Source organism: Ambystoma mexicanum, chromosome 2q (assembly GCF_040938575.1).
Source record: "Ambystoma mexicanum isolate Mex_15411 chromosome 2q, UKY_AmexF1_1, whole genome shotgun sequence".
Taxonomy (NCBI): domain Eukaryota; kingdom Metazoa; phylum Chordata; class Amphibia; order Caudata; family Ambystomatidae; genus Ambystoma; species Ambystoma mexicanum.
The window spans coordinates 1,393,156,899-1,393,179,195 of record NC_090924.1 but is presented as its reverse complement, the minus strand read 5'-3'; the positions used below and the strand labels follow the sequence as shown (position 1 = coordinate 1,393,179,195).

The 22,297-nt window shown below is 46.0% G+C and overlaps 1 protein-coding gene across 2 annotated transcripts in view; it reads right to left on the bottom strand.

Annotated features, from left to right (window-relative positions):
- Positions 1 to 22,297, bottom strand: part of EFHB (EF-hand domain family member B) — a 400,940-nt gene that overhangs the window by 16,861 nt on the left and 361,782 nt on the right. For both annotated transcript variants that reach the window (XM_069648882.1, XM_069648883.1), the window contains one exon: positions 5,688 to 5,869. In XM_069648882.1, coding sequence (XP_069504983.1) covers positions 5,688 to 5,869 — 182 coding nt within the window. The remainder of the gene's footprint in view (positions 1 to 5,687; positions 5,870 to 22,297) is intronic.

The window sequence follows — 22,297 nt, the reverse complement described above, 5'->3', positions numbered from 1 at the left end:
CACAGGAAAAGCCTCTTATTGCCACATGTTGAACGATTGAAATGTATACAAATGCACACCCAGACCATTGCAAAAGACCACAGAACGATAGCTACCCATAGCCAACACACCACAGCGGGTAACGATTAGGTTACCCGATACATGCTGGACACTGCAAAGTGAAGCAAAGCCGTTTCATTGTGCATGAGGTCAGGAAACAGATCGCTGCAGTAATGACTTGGAGGCCCTGGCCAGTTACTGTCTTCCACATGCTATTGCCTTGTGTGCAAGCAGTGTGTTTGAGTCCTACTATTGCCATGATCGCAAGCACCTCTTTTCAGAAATTCTCAGACTCTGCAACTGATCACAGCCAGCCCTTGAACTTCACGGCCTCTCCCTCAGAGCGCTTACACCTTTTACAGTAAACCCATTCTCCCACAGAGCGCGTCTAACCCCTGCAGTTCACTAACCTTTCCATAGAGAGCTGTCAATCATGTGTGGGAAGTCTCCCGGAGAGCCCCACCTGGCCCCCCATGACGCCTCACGCCTTCCAGGCAGCACAGCAAGGGAAAGATGCTGCTGCAGAATATTATTTTTCTTTTATTCGAATGACCGTGATTTTCCCGCAGCGGAAAATATCGAGGTAGAAATGACTGTAGGTTATTTGCTCGAAATAATCTTTGGTAATTTCTTCCCTGAACATTCCCGATGTGCCCAAACCCCCACCCACTCTCCTACCCTCACCCCCAACACACCCTCACCCCCTTACTTACTTTGCCTTCCGTCTCACTGGACCCTGTAACGCCGGTACCCTTTCACTTCCGTGATCGCGAAATGGCGCCTTCGTTTTCTTTGTTTCCTTTTTTTTTTGGGCAGCTGCGGGGTTGTCCCCCACAATCCCCTGCTCAGAATACTGTAAAGCATAGGGAGCAGGCTGACTCAGGTAAGTATCAAACAGAAGATGCTTTATTCTTGCTTAGTTACATAGCTATAGTTCATGAAAGGTAGGAGAGAAGGTAACTAACATCTGTCCTGGTTCCCTGCCATACTCCAAGTCCCAACCGACACGCTGTGGAACCCCTATGCCTCCAACACTCTCAGCTCCACTTTACCATTCTAAAAGGTCCTCCATTCACTCAGGCAGTCACAACTATAATACTAGGACACCACAGAAGGCACTGACTATCTCCAGCAAAGGAGAGGTGTGAGGGGACCTTGTAACACATGGTTAGGATTCTTATCCTGGAATATTGCTGGGTTAAATGGACGCTTAGCAGATAGCGAGTTCCAGGAAGACTACAATGTGATTTGCCTACAAGAAACGTGGGCACTGTGAACCTACAGGGATTCTCGCCTCGATTGTTTCTCTGTCAGTTTTGCCTTTGATTCAAGCTCTCTTATTTCAATGGTTGTCAGCAGCTGTTTAGAATTGTACAACTGGCTGATGGTCAGGGGGTACAGTCTCTGTTGCCCTAGGAACCACGTCTATACCATCATCCGACTGCAAGAGTAATGTTTCACCAGAAACATGTACACATCAGGGGTCATTTCCCATACAACCCCAGCCTCCCCGGCTTCACTCCTCTGTTGCTGCTATTAAGATCGACGAATATCACTGAGGATTGAAGACTAGGTTCCTCCAAGCTGGCAATTAACTGAGGTGGACTATGTAAACCTGCTATAGAAAATTTACTTTTAATGACACATTCTCTGCAATCTTGTAATAAAGCTGGAATCATGATTTTAAAACCACTTGTAAGCCTCTTCAAGGTGACATGTAACCCTACTAATTCCTGCTTCATTTCCACACCAGCATAAGTGATTTGCAAAGGAGAACAAAATAAAGATATCATCGGTACACCTAGTTCTGTTAAGATCTTAAAGTGGCTTAACACTGCCCTTGTTCAGTGACAGGTCTGCTTTTTGATCGATCGACCATGTTTACACTCCCACTCTCCTTGTTAGTTGCTTCTCCCTCCGGAATGAAACAGTTTCTATAAAACAAATGATCTGATTGTGCATGTCAAATACTGGCCTGATATTCATGTAAAATCTCAAGTGGTGCATTTAATTCAACCCTTGGGGCCGACCGGGCTACTTCATGAGCTCCAACCGGACATGGAGGGGCAATGTGCATTGTAACCAAGGGGATTGAAATCTCAGGGGCGGAACACCACATGGTCTTACTATATTTCGACATGTCTCCATCCGCTCAACCTGATCATTATTCACCAAGGAGTCATCCAAATGAGCTTCAATATTCCTCATACAAAATGGTACCTGAGCTCATAGGCAGTCATTCGTGTCTACTTGTGAGTCCTTGCTTAAGAAATTTACTTCTCAAGTTTTAAACATTATTGGCAATTCACACCTCTACCAATAATGTCACCCACAAGGAAGACGACCCCACAAATGTCACTCACAAGGTAGAAGACCAAGCACTAGAGAGCTAGAAAGAGGGAAAGAGGGAGGAAGGGGGGCCCTAGGTGGTCATTGGAGCATGAGCATTTTCTGAAGGGAGCATCACAGGTTTTACTGCCTTTATTGGGCAAACACAAATTGATGAATGATATTACGTGGTAGAGAGGCTGAGTTGGGGTTGGGGAACTACAATGGGGCTGGCAGCCTGGACCTTTTCATATTGTGGCATGGAATTCTTTACTGGTATTAAAGGGCAAAGCCAACATGATGAGTCTTCTTACCGGACGGAATTCTTTACTGGTATTGAAGGGCAAAGCCAACATGATGAGTCTTCTTACCGGACGGACGAGAGGGCATTGTTCCCTACTGTGGCATGGCATTTTGTATTTGTGTCAAAGGCAACATGAGTGTTCTCACATGGGGGGCATGTATGCAGCCCGCAAGGCAATGTTGTCTTACTGTTGCATGGCAGGTTTTTTTATGATGGTAGGGATCAAATATAACATACGTGTTCTTTTATGAGGTGTCGGGTATTTGTTTAACCAGCAAGGACATGTTTTCTTACTGTGGCATTGATTTTTTACTGCCATTAAAGAAAAGCCAACAGGGGCATGTTCTTACGTGGGGATATTGGTAGAGGCAGGATGTACATATTTTGTTATAGTTTTATTACTGGCAATATGGGAAAGGCAAACATGAGTATTCTTATGCCGGAATTCTGTCATATGAAAATGTGTTTTACACTTGCAGAGTACTGCCATATAATGGGCAAAGGCATTATGAAAAGTGTTAGAAAATGCTCTCGTGCATTTTTGAGGACTTGCCCTCTAATGGATATGTTTTGTGTCTCACTCTACAAAAACGATTGTTAACTATGTGACATTTTATCTAATTTGTCACAGAAAGTGTACTGTAAAATGCACCATTTTAACCCATTATTTAAAAACATTTCTTGGAAGGTGAATCCCCCCTAATGCCCCTTGGTTGGTTCGATCCCCCTCGCTAATTTTGGTCACTTCAGCATATTTGGCCAAAGGCACAACAATCCCCCCTCCCAGCCCTATCCGGGGTCTCCTTGGGGTGGGCCCAACTACATTCACTTCAGCCCCCCTTGTTAGGCAAGCCTGGCTACGCCTCTGCTTGCAGCAAGCGCTCCCACCTGCCACGTGGGCAACATGTCCATATATCCTCCTAAGCCACCTTTGGGCCATGCCTCCCTTTCCTCGTTGCTCTAAGGGACCATCTCTAATAACAATGCTTCCTCTTCCACTCCTTCTCCTGAGGCTACGCCCACTGCGTCAGCCTCTCCCACCGACTTAGAAGAGCAGCAATGCGTTGTGCCCCATTCCTGTGCCTTTACCGGTACCAACAAACGACACAAGCTCCCCACCATCCTCATCAGTCATGGGGGGATTCCTCTTCCAGAGAGAAGAAACAAAGCTCCTTCTCCTCCCAACCTCTTTGCTTCCAATCATCAATTTGCCTCAGCTGAACCGGAAATTGCGAGAACAAAGAACACCCCAAGAAGCAAGAACCACGACCATGGAACGAGCTAAGACCCAAGACACTATTCTATGCTAACAAGAATGACAAACTAACACAACAACAACTGGAGAGAGGAGAGTACAACCGTAACCAAAAGGGGAATTCGTGAAAGAGTAAACATTATTTTTGAGATTTTCTTTACTTTTGGGATTGAATCAGAGACTGGGAAGGTTTCTAGCTATTTCAAAGTTATTGTAAGAAACAAAAGGGAAAAGAGACGAGGAAAGGTTGAAGTCTTTTTTTTTTTTAACTTGCACACACCGCCAAACAGTAAGCAGAAAAAGGGGCACACATAAGGACAACAAAAACACTCAAAAGAACATGCAATTCCTAAAACTGCCCCAAACTCTTAGAATGCACCAAACGTCTTCAAAGTGTGAGCTTTAACCCTTTGCTAACACATTCCCTTACAGCCTAGCAAAGCCCACAAATGAACAGGAAGTGAGCTGGGCCTTTTGTAGAGCCAGAAACATCCTTTGGGAGACCCAAGGGCTGTGATTGGCTGAGCACACTATGAACTTGCTGAATTAACCCAGTGAATAAACCGGAGATTTGACTTGAGAAGCGACTGGAGCATTCATTAACACGGGTGATCCAGAAACTTGCAGCTAGTTCGACCTGGGATTCACCCAGGGCCTGGTGCATTTAGTAGGGACCACAGCATTGCTGCCGGCCCAGTTACGTCCAGTCCCCTCAGGATCACTAGTCCCAAGTGGGTCAAATGCACAATAATGCTATGCCCAATAACCCACCCCTCAGCCAATTCGCCACACACTCCCTGCTATCTTGCTTACAGTCTATTACCCTTCATTTATCAGTTGCGTCTTCTGGCATCATTTTTGTTTGCTGAGGAGTGTGGGTTGTTCCACCCGGGACTGTGCGATTCCTTGACCCTTTGATAGGCATGGACAGCCTTATGCTCCCTGGTGGTGACTACTGAATGTGCAGTGCAGATTTTGAACAGAGTTACAACAACACTGTTTGGTTTGCACTTGCAAAAATTTTATGATGGACTCAGCAGTAGACGCTAACATCCTAATTTCTGATGGAAGAAGACACACTGACACCCCATTCTCCTAGGATTCCCAGCATGGAGCATAGGGAAACTCTAAGCAGGAGTGTCCCTGTGGGGTTTCCCGCTCTGCGCAGGGAATCTGCATGCCTCCCTAATGGGATCACCATTCTGATCCCTGCAGAGAGTCAGGATTCAGACTGACTTTGGTTGCTTTTTCAGAACCTGCTGAACAGCAGTCAGGATCTAATGCAATGATAAAAACACTTATTTCTTGGCGATTACCATTATTAAATCCCAGCCAAACACATATGGATGTATCATAGGCACGGGAGAACAGGATCCACCCGGATTCTGATACCTTTGGCCAATCCAGGCAGATAAACAGGAGAATCAATCACAAAGAGACTCTACCACAGAAGCGGTAGCAGAAGCGCTCTTGAGCAGAGGATAATGAGTCCCTAAATGGTGTGGCATTGGACAGCATCACGTTTGCCACAACGATAATTTACATCTGCAGTATTTTCAATGGAGTTCCCTTTTTTACTTCAATTTAGAGCGTTAGAATAGACAAAAAAACTCTATAACTATTGTATAGACCTAGACTCTTTGCTTTGTCTTTTCAGTAGCTGAAGCCCTCGATGGATTCCAAACTATCTATATTGTACGGTCTCTTCCAACAATGGTCCCCATATGATTTGTAAGGAGAAATATCTTAAAGGTACTTCACCTCTTCTTTTGAACGTGATTGGAAAAAGTCCTTGGCGTAAACTCCTTTCTCACTGAAGACAGAAGGGCACAGCAGGGCAAAAGCATTGGCATCATCTCCGTAATTGGTTCGGTCAGTGACGCTGCGAATACGGGGTACCGCGATGTCTGTACGGACAGAGGGAATGCCAGAAGTACGATAATCTGCAGAACAAAGAGAAACATGTAATAGTGGATACAAAATACCACTAAGCAGACTGTAAGAGCATGCTTGCTCATGATTAAACAGAACAAGGGTTTATTTTGGAATCGGACAATATACTATAGACCCTCTTTCATCCTTGCTGAATCTCTCAGAGAGTTTCATTATACTGAGTGCTTGTTTTTCAGAGTTTATTTGACTTTAAAATTCAGGGGTGCATATTTGTATTTATTTTATTTTATTGTATTTAAATAGCGCTTTCACCAAAGTGCAGATAATTTGGCAACACAACAGTGCAAACAAATTGAAATGAGATAAAAATCAACAGAGTATATATGCATGGTCTCGGGAGGATAGCTCAGCGGCAACGTGCTCGCCTTGGAAGCAAGACGCCACAGAGCAACACCCGGGTCCGCGCTTAGAAACCTCTGGGTATTAAGCGCGTTATAATTATCATATCATATCATTAAGGTAGTGTGACTAGGTGGTTTTTCAAAGCAGTAGGGAATGGATAAAAATTAGCTGAGGGAATAGAAAGAGGTAGGGAATTACACAATGTAGAAGCAGGTAGTGTAAAAGAGCAAAAAAGGGACGAAGCACAGGGGGTTTGGGGCACAGAAAGAATGTAAAGATTTTTGGAGCACAGGCACCGTGTGGGGTATAAAAAGGGATACGAGAAGGGAGATAGAATGGACCAAGACCATGGAGACATTTATAGAGTATACAAAGAAAATGAAACAATATTACATTCTCGAAGGACAGAAAGATAGTAGGGCAGAGCAGAGTTGAAATAGCTGCACGAGCAAGGAGATACGACATAAAACAAATGGAGGAGTTAAAAAGAGAACGAAAGGGAACAAGATCAGAGACAGGGAGACCAGGAAGGAGCAGCAATAATCCAGCTGGGAAGAGATAAGGGAGAAGATAAGACATGTAGTGGCTGGGGGGGGCAGGAATGGACAAGGGCAACAAATGCTGCATAGGTGACAGCGACAAGTGTGGGCAGTAGTGGAAATGTGAGTAGAGAAAGCGAGTGAGGAGGTATATATAGGTTAGCCCCTTACAGCAGAACAAGTTATAACAAACAATTGATAAAGAACATTAAGGGGGCATATTTATATTAGCACTGATCATCATTATAAACCATACAGCAGTCATACGAGTAATCCCATTAGTCAAAGATCAAGATAAACATACAGTGGAAGGAAAGCAAGAGTCAGACATCAACCACAAAAGGTTAGCAGGAAGAGAAGTAGGAGGAAGAAGATAGAAAAAAGTGGGGTTAATACTCATCTTGCACAGCAATGGGCAAAAGATGGTGGTCTTTCATGATAGGCAGGCAATGCATTTCTTCTGTAGAGCATTACCTTCTCATATGTCACCAAAATGGTGGCGAAGGATCACAGATTACCCATGGACCCAGGGTCCTCGTGCCTTTCACTGCAAGGAGCTAGAAAAAGCTTCCGAAACATGCTAAAAGGCATTTCAAATGGCTCCCAGAATGGCCATTTGTCGGCATAATGACATGAGGTGGAAATGCCATTAAGGTATTTCTTTAGACACATCCCGCCATTTTGGAAGACGGTGACCCCGATACGCCTTGCAGCAAAAACACAGCTTCTCTGTCCCCATTAGCTAAGAGGCATGCAGCAGCTTCCTGAACTTGCAGTACGCCATCTTAGATGTTCTCATTGACTCCCCGAGGCATACATGTGGTATATTCCCTCCTTTATAGTTTCACCAAGCATCCATCCAGGACACACATCTGCAGCCAAGGGCCAAAAGCAGCAAAGGGGGACTGCAGTGGTCGACTTCCTGGTTGGGTTTGTTGGGGCCAGACTCTCTGATGAACACAGGTCATCATGGCCCTGTGGTGGTCTCCAGAGAGGAAAGGGGGCACAACACTTACTCTCTGATGTTCTACTCCTCCTCAGCATAGGTAAACGCCAGTCTCTGTGTGTGCCTATCGCTGCCCACGAAGGTAGGTTTCTTGTCCTCTCTTATTCTACATCCAGCATTCTCGTGTATATCATCATCCTAATCCTCTGGTTGGCTTAATTGCTCAAGTGTTCAAGCTGGCTTAAGGTACTGATTGATGCTTAGCGTTTAGTTTACATGCCTATATGCAAGACCAGAATGCTCATACTGAATGCGGTTCTTATTTTTCTTTTTCTTCATTTATTATCATTTTTGCTTATAACAACCATCGCTACGTTGAACACTTTCATGTTATGTATATGTGCAACGAACTGTTGGAATGTTACAACTAATATGTAAATGTATGCTTAAATGTTTAATTTGTTCGATATTTAATCCTTTTCTGATGGGTTCCATGTCTTAAAATCGTGACAAAAATGGCCCTGAATACATAATATACTGCGTCAAAAATGCTGTGGTTTTGCTGCCAAAATCCGGTAAAGGATGCGGGGGCCACCCCTGCAACCCCTGGACCCATTATACCATTTAAGAGGAGTGGGGGACACCCCCGCATCCCCTACTCCCTTAATCGGTATAATGGGGTACACCTTTACCGGGTCAAGCCACAGCATTTTTTACGTGATTTTTTTTACCAGCAACATTTGTGCCGGGATTTTATTACCCGATACCTTCTAATGGTGATTTATACTAATGTGATTTTGTAAATAGTATTAACATAGAGATTATTGGAGAATATGACCCTGACCAAGGAGACAGAGATCTCCGAAATGCATTGGCAATAAAATTCTCCATTACAGCCATTAAACCTTGATGACTTGGGTTCTTCCACTTCATGAATTACCTAAGCACTATAGATATAAGGGACTTCATTAATGGCAATTGACTAATCAACTAACTCATAGTGAACAAAGAGCAATAAGATTGGAAGTTACATAGTTTTTAATTCTTTATGAACTGCCTATTAACCGCGGACGAGAATGAGAGCGACTGCTTAGTTGGGTGTGACACACCTACCTTGTTCTTTGAAAGTGTATTTTTAGCTCAGCTGTCTCTGGGCTATACACAGTCAACTCCTAAAAACTACAAAGACATTATTTTTCTAATATTTTCCTTAAAGCAGAATGAATTACAGAAACTAAAGGTGGTGCCCACCTAATTCACATGTTTTGGCTTGGATGAAAGTGCCTGCAATTCACTCTAGGGGCTGGAGTTCAATCTACCAAAAGAATGGTTTTAAAAGTTAACAACCTCAATGGACATGAGTGTAAAGGTTCAAAGGGTGCACACATTAGAAATGTTAGTACCAGATTAGGGTCCCAAACTGGAACCTTGAAAGGAGATCGGGATAACACATTTGGGAGCCCCTTTAGAAATTGTGTCACCAGTGGAATCTAGGATATATGAACATTCTTCAGACGAGCGCTTTAACGATGGATAGCGCCACCAAAATAATACCTACCTGGAGCCCCAGATTGGCTAAGGATTGTAGGAAGGATAACAACTCAGGTGTTTTGCACAGAAAAAGGTCTACATTCTTGTCACTGCACCAGTTGCAGAATTTGTTTCAATGGCAATGGTACGAAGACTTTGTTGCTGGCCTTCTGACTGAAAGCTAAATCTCCATAACATCATCCAGGGGGCCCCAATCCTTCTATCTCAGCCTCTCAGAAACCATGCGTGAAGGCTGAGTGTTTTAACCTCTGGATGGAGAACTTGACCGTCCTCTCGCGAGAGAATGTCCTCTCTTAGTGGAAGACTTATAGGAGGGCAGATGGACAAGTTCAGAAGGTCCGGGTACCACGTCCTCCTGTCCAAATCTGGGGAAATTAGGATAATGTGTTTCCTGAACTTGCTCAACCTCCTGATCACATGAGGAATGACAGGGACTGGAGGAAACGCGTACAGGAGTAGAAACTCCCAGTCCACTACAAACGTGTTTCCTAGAGCTCCTCTTGGGGGAAATTCCCTGGAGCAGTACAGTTAGTGCTTGGTCAAAAACAGATCCACTTTAGGGGTTCCCCAAAGGGTGAAGATCTCTTGAAGGACTTCCTGGGCTAGTTCCCACTGGGATACTGTGCTCTACCTGCTCAGAGCGTCCACCGCCGTGTTCTCTTCTCCTGCTAGGTGAACTGTCAGTATATTCCTTCTTGAAATGCCCAGTACGAGAGCTGCATTGCCTCTCTGCACAGTGGTAGTGCCCTCAGCTCTAAATGATTGATGTGATGTTTGGTTTTCCTTGGAGACCAACAAATGCTAACTGTCAGGCCGTTGGTGTGGGCTCCCCACCCTGTGAGTGAGGCATCCGTCACTACTGTTATCTCCGGCCATGGTTGCCAAAAGGGTTCTCCCTTCAGAATGTTGTCCTTGCAGGCCCTGCTTGGACCCTGCTTTGACCCTGCTTACAACATGAAGTAGGCCCGACATCGTCCCTGAGAACTGGGACCATTCAGTTCTGAGAGCCCTTTGAAGGGAACTCATTCTCAGGAGGACCACTGGCACCAGAAAAATGCAGGATGCCATGAGGCCAAGCAACCTCAAAAAATCGAAGGCCGGGAGACGCTGGGCACTTTGAAATTTGGAGACCATCTGTAGAATGTCTTGAGCCCTCACCTCGGGTGGCGAGCTCTTTCCCAAGGATGTATCCAGTACAGCTCCGATGAACTGTAGCTTTTGAGAAGGTGTCATATGAGATTTCTTGTAATTGAGGGAGAAGCCCAGTCTGTGAAGCGAGTGGCAGGTGATGTTGAGATGATCCCAGACTTGTTCGGGAGTATGCGCCTTTAACAGCCAATCGTCCAGGTAGGGGTAGATGTGAATCCCTCCTCTCCTGAGACTTACTGCCACCACTGCCATCAGTTTGGTGAAAACTCTTGGGGTGGAAGTTAGCCCGAATGGCGTAACTCGAAATTGATAATGAGAACCGCCAACTGCAAACCTCATGGCCTTTTCTGTGCTTGAGAGGGATTGCCACATGAAAATAAGCATCCTGAAGGTCCAATGACACCATCCAGTCCTGGAGTTGGAGGGCCGAAACGATCTCTTGTCCCTTCTGAGGAACTTGTTCAAATATCTCAAGTCCAAGATGGGTCTCGGTCCTCTGTCCTTTTTGGGTATTAGAAAATATGGAGAATACCATCCCTCCTTCTTCTCCGCTACAGGCACCGGCTCTAGAGTGCCTTTCTCTAGCAGGTTTAAAATATCCTGCACAAGGAGCGGATCTGGAATCCTCAAAGAGTGGCTCCCGGTGGATTGTTCTGAGGTCTCTGTATGAAGGCAGTACCTGTGGCCTATGGTTTCCAATGCCCAAGCATCCAAAGTAATGTCTCGCCATTCTTCTAGATGCTGAGACAGTCTGCCCCCCCCACTGGTGAACTGTGACTGAAGACCTCAGAGTTTTTGAGGCAGCTGATGCAGTGGCAGATGGTAAAGATGCCCCTGCATGAGCTGGCTTTGCACCTCTCCCTCATTCACCATGAGGGAACTTTCTTTGGCCTCTTTGACCAGCCATTCCTGTCGCTCTTCCAACTGAGGGGTAGTAGCGAAAAGATCTACCACTCCAAGTCTGTCCACTAGGGCAAAAAGGCTGAGGCTGCCTAATAGCGGCACCTAAAGATGTGGCTGCTGCCATAGAGGTCTGCAACTTCTCAAAGCTTTTGTCAGCTTTGTTGCCAAAAAGGTGAGACCCGTCAAAGGGCATGTTGAGGAGTCTGGACTGCACATCCAGTGCAAAACCCGACTTCCTCAACCAAGCAAATTTGCATATAATGGTGCTAGGAGCCATGGCTCTGCTGATGCTGTCAGCACAATCTAGACCTGACGGAAGAGACTCACATACAGCTTCTTTGCCATCTCTAATTATGGCCAAGAACCCATCCCTTTCATCCCCCTCGGGAACATGCTCTGCCGCCATGAAATTGCAGTCCCATAGAGTGAATGTAAATTTTGAAAGGGCACATGTGGAGTTGGCTGATTTGAGCGCCATACTCCCTGCAGAAAATACCTTCATTGCCCATCCATCTACTCTTTTGTCATCCCTATCTGGAGGGATGGTAGGGTAAGCTGCTTGCTTAGAAGTTGCAGTAGCTGGCAGTACCACCAGACTCTCTGAAGTGGGGTGTTTAGACAGATAGTTGGAGTCACTACTGGAAGGACGGTATTTCTTGGTCAGATTTGTATTCCCAGCCGGATTGGTTTCTGGCATCTCCCAATTCGCTGCCACCCTTTTTTGGAGAGCAATATGGAAAGGTAATATAGGATCTGTCTGTGGACCCTTATCCAGGATGTCCGTCAGATCATCCTGCTCAAATGGTAACAGAGGCCTAATCCACCCCATGTATTCCACCACCTTGGACATTAGCTGTCTGTATGATGCATCAGCATGCTCCCCAGCCTCTTGTCTTCCAAAATCTAGCTCAGGTGAGGTGTCCACCCCACTGGCCGTCTGTAGATTGTCACAGATGTCTTTCAACCTTGACTCCTCAGAAATGAAACTTTCAGGCACATTTGGCGTGCTAAATTGGAGACCGAAGGGAGCATCATGGTCTGAGGGTTCATTTTCCTCATATATTGGAGGTAAGGGACTTTAAGTAGTCTTTCCTATGTAAAGGCACATACGTTTTCTCAAGCATCAAGGGTTTGATAAACAGTGGGCTCGAAGCTCGAGGAGTCGTCAAACCTTTTTTCAATGGCACCATAATTTAGATGGGGCTCTCAACGGCGCAGCTGATGTTGATGGCGATGGCACAGTTGGCATTGATGGCGCAGCTGGCATTGATGCCGTCAGCATCGAAGGTGACACCGATGTCGAGGGCTTGGCCGGCATCAATGGCACAGCCAGCGTTAATGGTGTCGACAACCTTGACTTGTGCTTATGTTTTGGTGCTCGACGGATCCTTTGATGACTCGTCATCACATCAACGCCTTGACGGCTCCTGTTGAGGATCAGGCCTTCGTCCCGGGCTTGTGGGCATGCAGGATTTAGGTTGAGCCCTTTCCTTACCGCCTTCTTTGGAAGACGCGGTAGGAGCATGGCTTGCCATGGGTTTTTGCATTTCAATTATTTTCAGCATTTCTGCTCTAAAAGCTTCCCAATCAGCAGGAGTGTTTTTTTTTGTGCGGCAAGATACCTTTCTCATGGGAGGTGTCCAATGATGAAGTCGAAGAAGGCGATCTATGGTGCCTCTTTTTTAACTTCCTCGTCAACTTTCTTCCTCAGAGGAGAGTCGCCTCTCGACTCGTTGGTCAAAGGTTTTTTGGTCGGGGTAGATTTGGGGTTTCGACCTACTGCTAATTTCCACTTTTGCTCCTTCAGGGCATTTCTGAACTAGCACTTGGAGCAGGCCGAGATCTTATGCTCCACCTCGAGACGCCACTACATTTTCGATTCACAATCGCAATACTTCTTGAACCCAGTCTTCGGGGTAGTTGGTGTCGACGAAGAAGACATGCTTGCATATGAAGTAATGAAGTGCGCTGTATTTCTTGAAGCGATAGCATTCACGGGAAAACTGATCGGAAGCCAACGGGCACTGTGCATGCTATATATGCCTTCGATAACATCATCCTCGAAACGGAGTCCTTCGTTGGACATCGAGTTGACTGTATCGACGCACAGTGCCTTCTGCCGAGAAATGTTTTCCGAAGCAGCTGAAGCTGGATATCGAATATCAAAGATGAGGAATACATGGGAGGATGTTAGGCAGAAACCTGTGCAGTTCCCTTGGGGAACACTGCAAAAGATTTAAGACTACAGGTATAGCAGTAAACCCACTTGGTAGCAGTCTGCACCACCCAGATTTACCTGGTAGCTGTGGCTGAGCAGTCAGACTTCCCTCAAGAAGAGTTAGGCAGTATGCAAAGTATACACAATATGTACCCAATACACAATAGCACAAGCAAACACTGACCAGAGCTTGGTTTCAAAAGTATATAGTTATTTATTTTCAAGAACACATAAGTTGAAAACACTCTAGCAAAAAATATAGTAAAATACTCTAAACACAGTTATAAGGAAAGCAGTCCTAATCCTTATTCCTATCTAGACAACTCTAAGTTAACACCACATAATTCAAACAGAGGTGAGTGCTTAACGTTAGATGACACTCTAGTAAGTAAAAATTAGGGAGAAGGAGCAGAATTAGGATAAACACACCACTCTAAGGTTAAGAACACTTTTTGTAAGCTCAAAGAAGCACAAAGTCACAGGTGAGCAAAAGTCACTAAGCAGGGCCCACTCTTAGAGCAGACAGAGCGAAAACGTGCCCAAGATCACACAGTTGGTAGAGATTCAGAGTCTTGCAAAAGAGTTCGGAAAAGAGTTAGAGAGGCTTAGAAAGTTTAGCCAAAGTGTCCCAGGCAATCCCAGAATCGAAAGCCGGGGGCTAAAACTACCCCGTACAGTCGGTGGCAAGGGAGGCCAGGCGGAACACGGTACCTTAACGGAAAGGATCCTCCAGCGGGGGCAGTTGTTCCAGGCAGTGGCAGCAAGGCTCGGCGTCGGTCAGGGGAGAAGAAGATCTCGCTGAAGAGCAGAAGAAGAGGGTCGATGCACTGCCCGGGAAGAAACCAGCCGCGGAGTCCTCCGGTTAAAGGGTTGTACCGACTTTCGCGGTTGGGGTAAAAGTGGTGGGGTTCCGGTTGCCGGGGTGCTTGGCACTGGCAAGGCGGCCACGAGATACCTTGAAGAGCGGAAAGAAGGTGAAACTGGTTGTCCCCACCAGTCAAGGGAAGGAGCCACTCCGTTAAGAGTTCTCCTCGGTCGTCGGGAAGAGTGGTGAGATGGTCCAGCAGGGCTCCACCGGCGGTGTCGTCGTAGCAGATCAGCTCAGCTCGTCCCTCGTTGGATTCTTAGGTCCTGTGGCGACTTCTGAAGTTCCAGTCCCCAAAGCCCTGCTTTTATGCAGCAAACCCCCATTCACCCAGCCTAGCTGTCACTCAAACATGCTAAGTGGTGAGCCGGCCGGCTCACCACTTGGGCCAATCAGGACGGAGTGCGACTTGAGTTACCTAGGTAACGCAGTCCAGGGTGCCTAAATCCGCCTCCACCCTTCCTAAGTACCCTAGACAGAGTGGCACCACTTTGGAGGGCTTCTGTGGAGAAGCCCGCCAAAAGTGGGACAAAGGGCTCCACTTTGGGTCAGAGTTACAGAGGCGAATGCCAACGCCATTTTAGCATCAAGTTTTGGCAAAAAATCCCCACCGGAGTTATAATAATAAATATATAAACCGGCGGTATGTTTAAGGCTACCGTAAATAAATAATTAAATGTGTTAGCCTAAAACAATGGGAAATCCCATAGGAAAATATTCGCGGTCGAATATAAAACGTAGTTTCCACTGCCACCAGCCAAAACTCGATCAGGGGGGACGGAGACGTGCCCCCTCGACTAACAGACCCTGGGGCAATCGAATTGCCCCAGCCAGTACGTCCACAATATGATGGTTTGTACTGGTTCTGTTCAGGATTTAAGACTAGTAAAGTCTTGGGTGACTTTACATGTCCTGGGAGACAGTAGTCAGTCCCAGGGTATGGAGTCTATGTTGGGGAGTCCCTAGGACACCCCTGGGTTACGGCACAGAGGGTGCTGTGTAACCCACATCACAAAAATATATGAGGCCCTATGGAGTAAAAGACCCCATAGCCCATTCAACACAAGGGTTAACCAAGAAAACACACTTCAACATGCCCAAGAGTGAGGGTAAAAGAGTCTCACTCTTGGCAGGGGAGAAAAAATAAACCCAGAAATCCAGCAAAGCTGCTGGGGGACTCACTAGGTAGGGAAATTCAGCCTAAACAGAGAATTCTCCCTAACACTCGCCCCCCCCAGACTAAGGGACAGGAGGATTTAATCCACTCCTGGATGAACCTCATACCTCTAGTCGATGATATACATCCTAGAGAGTCCATCAGCATTTTGATGGTGACACCTTGACCTATGTTCAATGGAGAACTCAAAGGTTTTCTTTTGCAAGCTAACGGACCTACAGACCCTTTGAGGAACATCAGTCTTTTTGTTATAGGGGATCTGGTTGACCAGTCCCTCAGAGGTTGGTACAACTTCTGAACCTATGTTAGGCTTTTTCAAGGGGTCCTTATAAAGGATTCCCTTAGATCTAGAGGGGCCTCCAAGGTTCCCCACCACCTCTCTTGTGGGAGCAGGTTGGGTCTTAGGCCTCTTGGTTGGAGGGGTTGGGGTTAGGCAATGTACCTGCTTCCCCTTCCTCTTAGATCTACCCTTACCTATTTTAGGAGTTTCCCCCCTAATATTAGGATTTGCGTTGGGGTCTTCAGTAGAAGGTCCAACAGTCTGAAGGTTTTTGGCCTTAGACTTTTCTTTTCTGGTTTTCCACCAGCACTGAGAATTACCAGTTCTCTCAGGTCCAGATAGGGGCCTAGTTGGTCTATCCATCTCTTCCTCAGAAGTAGGGGGAGTCAGAGACTCTGAGACTAGGGGAACAAGGATGGAGCTTGGTTGGGGCTCCCATGTTCCTAGCATACTATCCTGAAAGGTGCCTGGGTCAGAGGTCAACTTACTAAACCCAAGGCTTGTAGTGGGGTTCTCAGTAGAGGGTCCCAGAGGCTTAGAAGGGTCCTTCAAGGTAGCCTTTCTAGCCAATTTGGTTAAGTTCTGCTTCTCCATACTGGGAGGCCTGGGGGTATGTGACACTACTCCTAGAGTTCTTAGGTCATTCCCCAACAGGACCTTCCCAGGTACCTCAGTCTGAACACTGACAGGGATCCTCACTGTCATGTTGTTACACTGAATGAGGGCTGGTAGAATAGGAACCATTTGGACAGGGCCTCCAGACATCTTAGTGGGACCTTTGGGTGCTTTGGCCACATCCTCAGGTCGAAAGAAGCTTTTCATCCACTGTTCTGCTGGCCCCAGTGTCTCTCCTGGCAGGAGTATCCTGGCCATTGACAAGAACACTGTCCACATAATACACCTTAGAGTTAACAGGTAGGGAGGTATACACAACCCTATTCTGGGGACTAACCAGACCCATAGGCTCTAAGTTTACAGTTGCTTGAAGACCCAAGGGTTCTTCAGCAAAGAGTTCAAAGTGGGCACTAGCCATCTGTACTTCATCCCCAGGAGTGAAGGCTAAGGAGACTGTGCTGATCCCTGCAGGTTTACCCTTGCACTTGGGATCTCCTTTGATATGGTCAGTACCCTGACAGACATAGCATTGTCCAAATGCTCTCTGGAAGGGTGGCTTGTTCTGACCTCCTTCTGGCTTGTGGCCAGAAGGTACAGTAGCCTGACTTGGTTTCCCTTGTGGCTTACCCTTATAGTTTTGTTTGGGGCCCTCTTTGGAATTTGTAGTATTAGAATTCTCTTTGGAGTCCTTTTTAGGCTGTTTCTCCCCATCCTTCTTCTGAGTTACCCCAGAATCCTTGTGAGTGGCCCTGTTGGCAACCCACAAGTCAGCAGCCTTAGCTAGTTTCCGGGAATCTAATTCCCTGGAATCAGCCAAGTGTTGTCTGAGCTCAGGAGAGCAGGCATCATAAATAGTCTCCAACATAAACAAATTCTTCATACCTTCATAAGTGTTCACCTTGTAACCCTTAATCCATCCCTCTAAGTTTTTCAACCCTTCACTCACCCAGGTAGCCCAAGGGGTACCATCATGCTTTTTGAGGCTCCTAAACCTCTTAAGATACTGGGAAGGGGTCTTCCCAAACCTAGCTATCAAAGCTAGTTTCACACATTCATACTCTTTCCTATCCTCCTCCCCCATCTCCATTACCACATCAGTTGCAACAGGGGGAAGCCTAGAGAACAACCAGGTGAGTAAGTCATTTCCTGTGATGTTCTGGAGCCCATGATTATATTCAAACAGAGACAACCAATCCAACACATCCAATTTAGGCTCATACATACCAACCAATTCTTTAGGCATCCGGGGTCTTTTAGGACTGGACCTTCTAGAGGAGCCAGAGAGAGAAACATTCTCAACAGATAATTTCTTCATTTCTAAGTCATACTTGAGCTCCATTTCCCTTAGCCTTAGTTCTTTGTCAGTTTGAGCATTAAGTTTCTTATACTCTAATTCTAGTTTCATTTTCTCCAGTTCAAAGTACTGAGGACTAAATGGGGGACCTGGTAAAGGTCCAGTAGGTACAGCAGGTAGAGCAGGCAGAGGCCTAGGGGGGACAGTCACAACAGCCTCACCCTCCTCTTCTGACTCTTCCTCAGAATCATCAACATTTTTCTCCATGTTAATTTCAATACTGTCATCTACAGTTACTGGAGTGGTAGGTTCCTCTGAACCATCACCCAGACTTTGGTTAGCTAACAATCTTTCAATCAGTTCCATTTTCTTGCCCTTAGTCAGGAGATCCTTATGTTTACAGAGCACTCTTAAACAATCAGCAGTTTTGGCTGCAAGGGACTCTTGACTATAGCTTTCTATAACTGACATGTTAGAGGATTACTTCTACAGTGCTAAGCTTTGTGGTTAGTTGCACTAAGGTATTCAAAGCACAATAAAATGTATACTCAATACAAATCCCACCGCTGTCCACCAGTGTTAGGCAGAAACCTGTGCAGTTCCCTTGGGGAACACTGCAAAAGATTTAAGACTACAGGTATAGCAGTAAACCCACTTGGTAGCAGTCTGCACCACCCAGATTTACCTGGTAGCTGTGGCTGAGCAGTCAGACTTCCCTCAAGAAGAGTTAGGCAGTATGCAAAGTATACACAATATGTACCCAATACACAATAGCACAAGCAAACACTGACCAGAGCTTGGTTTCAAAAGTATATAGTTATTTATTTTCAAGAACACATAAGTTGAAAACACTCTAGCAAAAAATATAGTAAAATACTCTAAACACAGTTATAAGGAAAGCAGTCCTAATCCTTATTCCTATCTAGACAACTCTAAGTTAACACCACATAATTCAAACAGAGGTGAGTGCTTAACGTTAGATGACACTCTAGTAAGTAAAAATTAGGGAGAAGGAGCAGAATTAGGATAAACACACCACTCTAAGGTTAAGAACACTTTTTGTAAGCTCAAAGAAGCACAAAGTCACAGGTGAGCAAAAGTCACTAAGCAGGGCCCACTCTTAGAGCAGACAGAGCGAAAACGTGCCCAAGATCACACAGTTGGTAGAGATTCAGAGTCTTGCAAAAGAGTTCGGAAAAGAGTTAGAGAGGCTTAGAAAGTTTAGCCAAAGTGTCCCAGGCAATCCCAGGATCGAAAGCCGGGGGCTAAAACTACCCCGTACAGTCGGTGGCCAGGGAGGCCAGGCGGAACACGGTACCTTAACGGAAAGGATCCTCCAGCGGGGGCAGTTGTTCCAGGCAGTGGCAGCAAGGCTCGGCGTCGGTCAGGGGAGAAGAAGATCTCGCTGAAGAGCAGAAGAAGAGGGTCGATGCACTGCCCGGGAAGAAACCAGCCGCGGAGTCCTCCGGTTAAAGGGTTGTACCGACTTTCGCGGTTGGGGTAAAAGTGGTGGGGTTCCGGTTGCCGGGGTGCTTGGCACTGGCAAGGCGGCCACGAGATACCTTGAAGAGCGGAAAGAAGGTGAAACTGGTTGTCCCCACCAGTCAAGGGAAGGAGCCACTCCGTTAAGAGTTCTCCTCGGTCGTCGGGAAGAGTGGTGAGATGGTCCAGCAGGGCTCCACCGGCGGTGTCGTCGTAGCAGATCAGCTCAGCTCGTCCCTCGTTGGATTCTTAGGTCCTGTGGCGACTTCTGAAGTTCCAGTCCCCAAAGCCCTGCTTTTATGCAGCAAACCCCCATTCACCCAGCCTAGCTGTCACTCAAACATGCTAAGTGGTGAGCCGGCCGGCTCACCACTTGGGCCAATCAGGACGGAGTGCGACTTGAGTTACCTAGGTAACGCAGTCCAGGGTGCCTAAATCCCCCTCCACCCCTCCTAAGTACCCCAGACAGAGTGGCACCACTTTGGAGGGCTTCTGTGGAGAAGCCCGCCAAAAGTGGGACAAAGGGCTCCACTTTGGGTCAGAGTTACAGAGGCGAATGCCAACGCCATTTTAGCATCAAGTTTTGGCAAAAAATCCCCACCGGAGTTATAATAATAAATATATAAACCGGCGGTATGTTTAAGGCTACTGTAAATAAATAATTAAATGTGTTAGCCTAAAACAATGGGAAATCCCATAGGAAAATATTCGCGGTCGAATATAAAACGTAGTTTCCACTGCCACCAGCCAAAACTCGATCAGGGGGGACGGAGACGTGCCCCCTCGACTAACAGACCCTGGGGCAATCGAATTGCCCCAGCCAGTACGTCCACAATATGATGGTTTGTACTGGTTCTGTTCAGGATTTAAGACTAGTAAAGTCTTGGGTGACTTTACATGTCCTGGGAGACAGTAGTCAGTCCCAGGGTATGGAGTCTATGTTGGGGAGTCCCTAGGACACCCCTGGGTTACGGCACAGAGGGTGCTGTGTAACCCACATCACAAAAATATATGAGGCCCTATGGAGTAAAAGACCCCATAGCCCATTCAACACAAGGGTTAACCAAGAAAACACTCTTCAACATGCCCAAGAGTGAGGGTAAAAGAGTCTCACTCTTGGCAGGGGAGAAAAAATAAACCCAGAAATCCAGCAAAGCTGCTGGGGGACTCACTAGGTAGGGAAATTCAGCCTAAACAGGGAATTCTCCCTAACAGAGGACACAATCCATTTGAAGGTCCTGATACTGAGATATTGAACTGTACGAGTAACAAAAGGAACTACAAGTACCAGCAGTCACTGGGAAAGAAGGTAATACTGTGTGTTTTGACAAGTAAAGTGAACTTCTGTTTCAAGGCAGAGAAAGCCTGTATTCTGCAAAGGAAGTCTGCATTTGACAAGTATAGTGAACCTTGTTTCAAGGCAGAGGAAGCCTGTGTTTTGATAAGAGACGTATCTTTTGAGAATCCTTTTTGTTTCTTGAAGACTTTGGTAGAATGGTGTGAGACAAGCTGAACCATTGAACTGTGTCCTCCTGCTAAGGAACCCAGCGTGTGCGCCAGGCTCGAGCATGCTACCTTTTCCCGTGCTGAAAGTTTGGGGAAGGGAGGCCAACTGCTCAACTGTCCTGACATATTGTTTTTTGAACACTTACTTTGTTTGCATATACTACTGTCCCACACCATTTTGTATTTAGAAGTAAGGATTGGCAATAGGTTTATTGAGATAAACCCTTATTTTGGCAGACTCGACTAGGGCTGCGTTATTATTATTAGATGGTTGTAGCTTGCTCCCATCCTTAGATTTAGGTTTAGATAGGCGTTTAAACAACCCTTTAAATTTAAATTCAATAAACACCCTTGAACTGTTTCTCATTTGTGTCGGTCTTGATTGATGATACAAAGCCTTTCCTCACATCACTGATCCCATAGGGGGTTTCTCCTCCCATGAGATTTATATGCTCAGTACCACCCCCACGAGGGACTATCGGGTAGCAGCCTCACCTCCCTGGCCTCATGGGAAGAGGCTACCCCTACGGAAGCTGTGACGACATCCTGGGATTTGTCAAAATTCTCATACCTTAATTGTACATGATACAGAATTTTCTTCACCTTACCAACCTTCACCATGAATCTGTCCACTTGCAACACCAACTGCCTGTCTATCCATCATAGGGCGGTGCAGAGCTGCTTGATGGTCAACACCTCTAAAACGGCAGTGGTATTTTAGCTTCCAATGTATGTTTGTTTGTTTATTTATTTATAGCGTGCGCCAGACCCGTAGGTATCAGGGTGCAGAAACAAGAATACTTTAAGCTTACATAGTTACAGAGGTTACATAGTCACAAAGATACAAGTCAATACAACAGTACACCATGTAATACATGTGCAGTTACAAATAGGGATCCATGGCTTAAGCAACTGGGTTCAGTCTGGGTTGTAGGTACTGCTGGAACTACACATCGTTTTCTTTAAGCCACTTGATAGTATTTAATCTGAATTGTGCGTAAGATTGGTCAGACCTTAAGGTAGGCGGGAGGGAGTTCCACAGTTGTGCCGCTTTGACGGGGAAGCTGTTCCCTCCGATAGTGGTCTTTTTGAAGGGGGGGGAACAGTTAAGCAGTTTGTATAGGCTGCTCTGGTGGGTCTGTAAGAAACTCTTCTTTTGAACTTCTCTGTCGGGTAACTCGGCTGAATTGTTGAGGCATTTGAATGTTAGGGAAGCAGTTTTAAGTTTGATTTTGTCGATGGTTGAGAGCCAGTTAGATTGTCTTTTAATCGTTGATATGTGTTCTCTTTTGGGTATTCCTAGGGCTGCTCTCAGGGTGTTATTTTGCAGTATTTGAATTTTCTTATTAATGTATTTATTAGATCCCAAGTAGAGTGTGTTGCAGTAGTCCAGTTTGGACAGCACAAGTGCTCTTGCCAATGTGGTGGAACTGATTGTGGAGAGGTATGGTTTCGCTGATCTAATCAGCTTGCAAGTATAGGCTGTGGATGATGCCTAGCGTTCACTTGTTTGGCCAGGGAAAGGCTGGAGTCGAGGTAAAAACCTAGTGT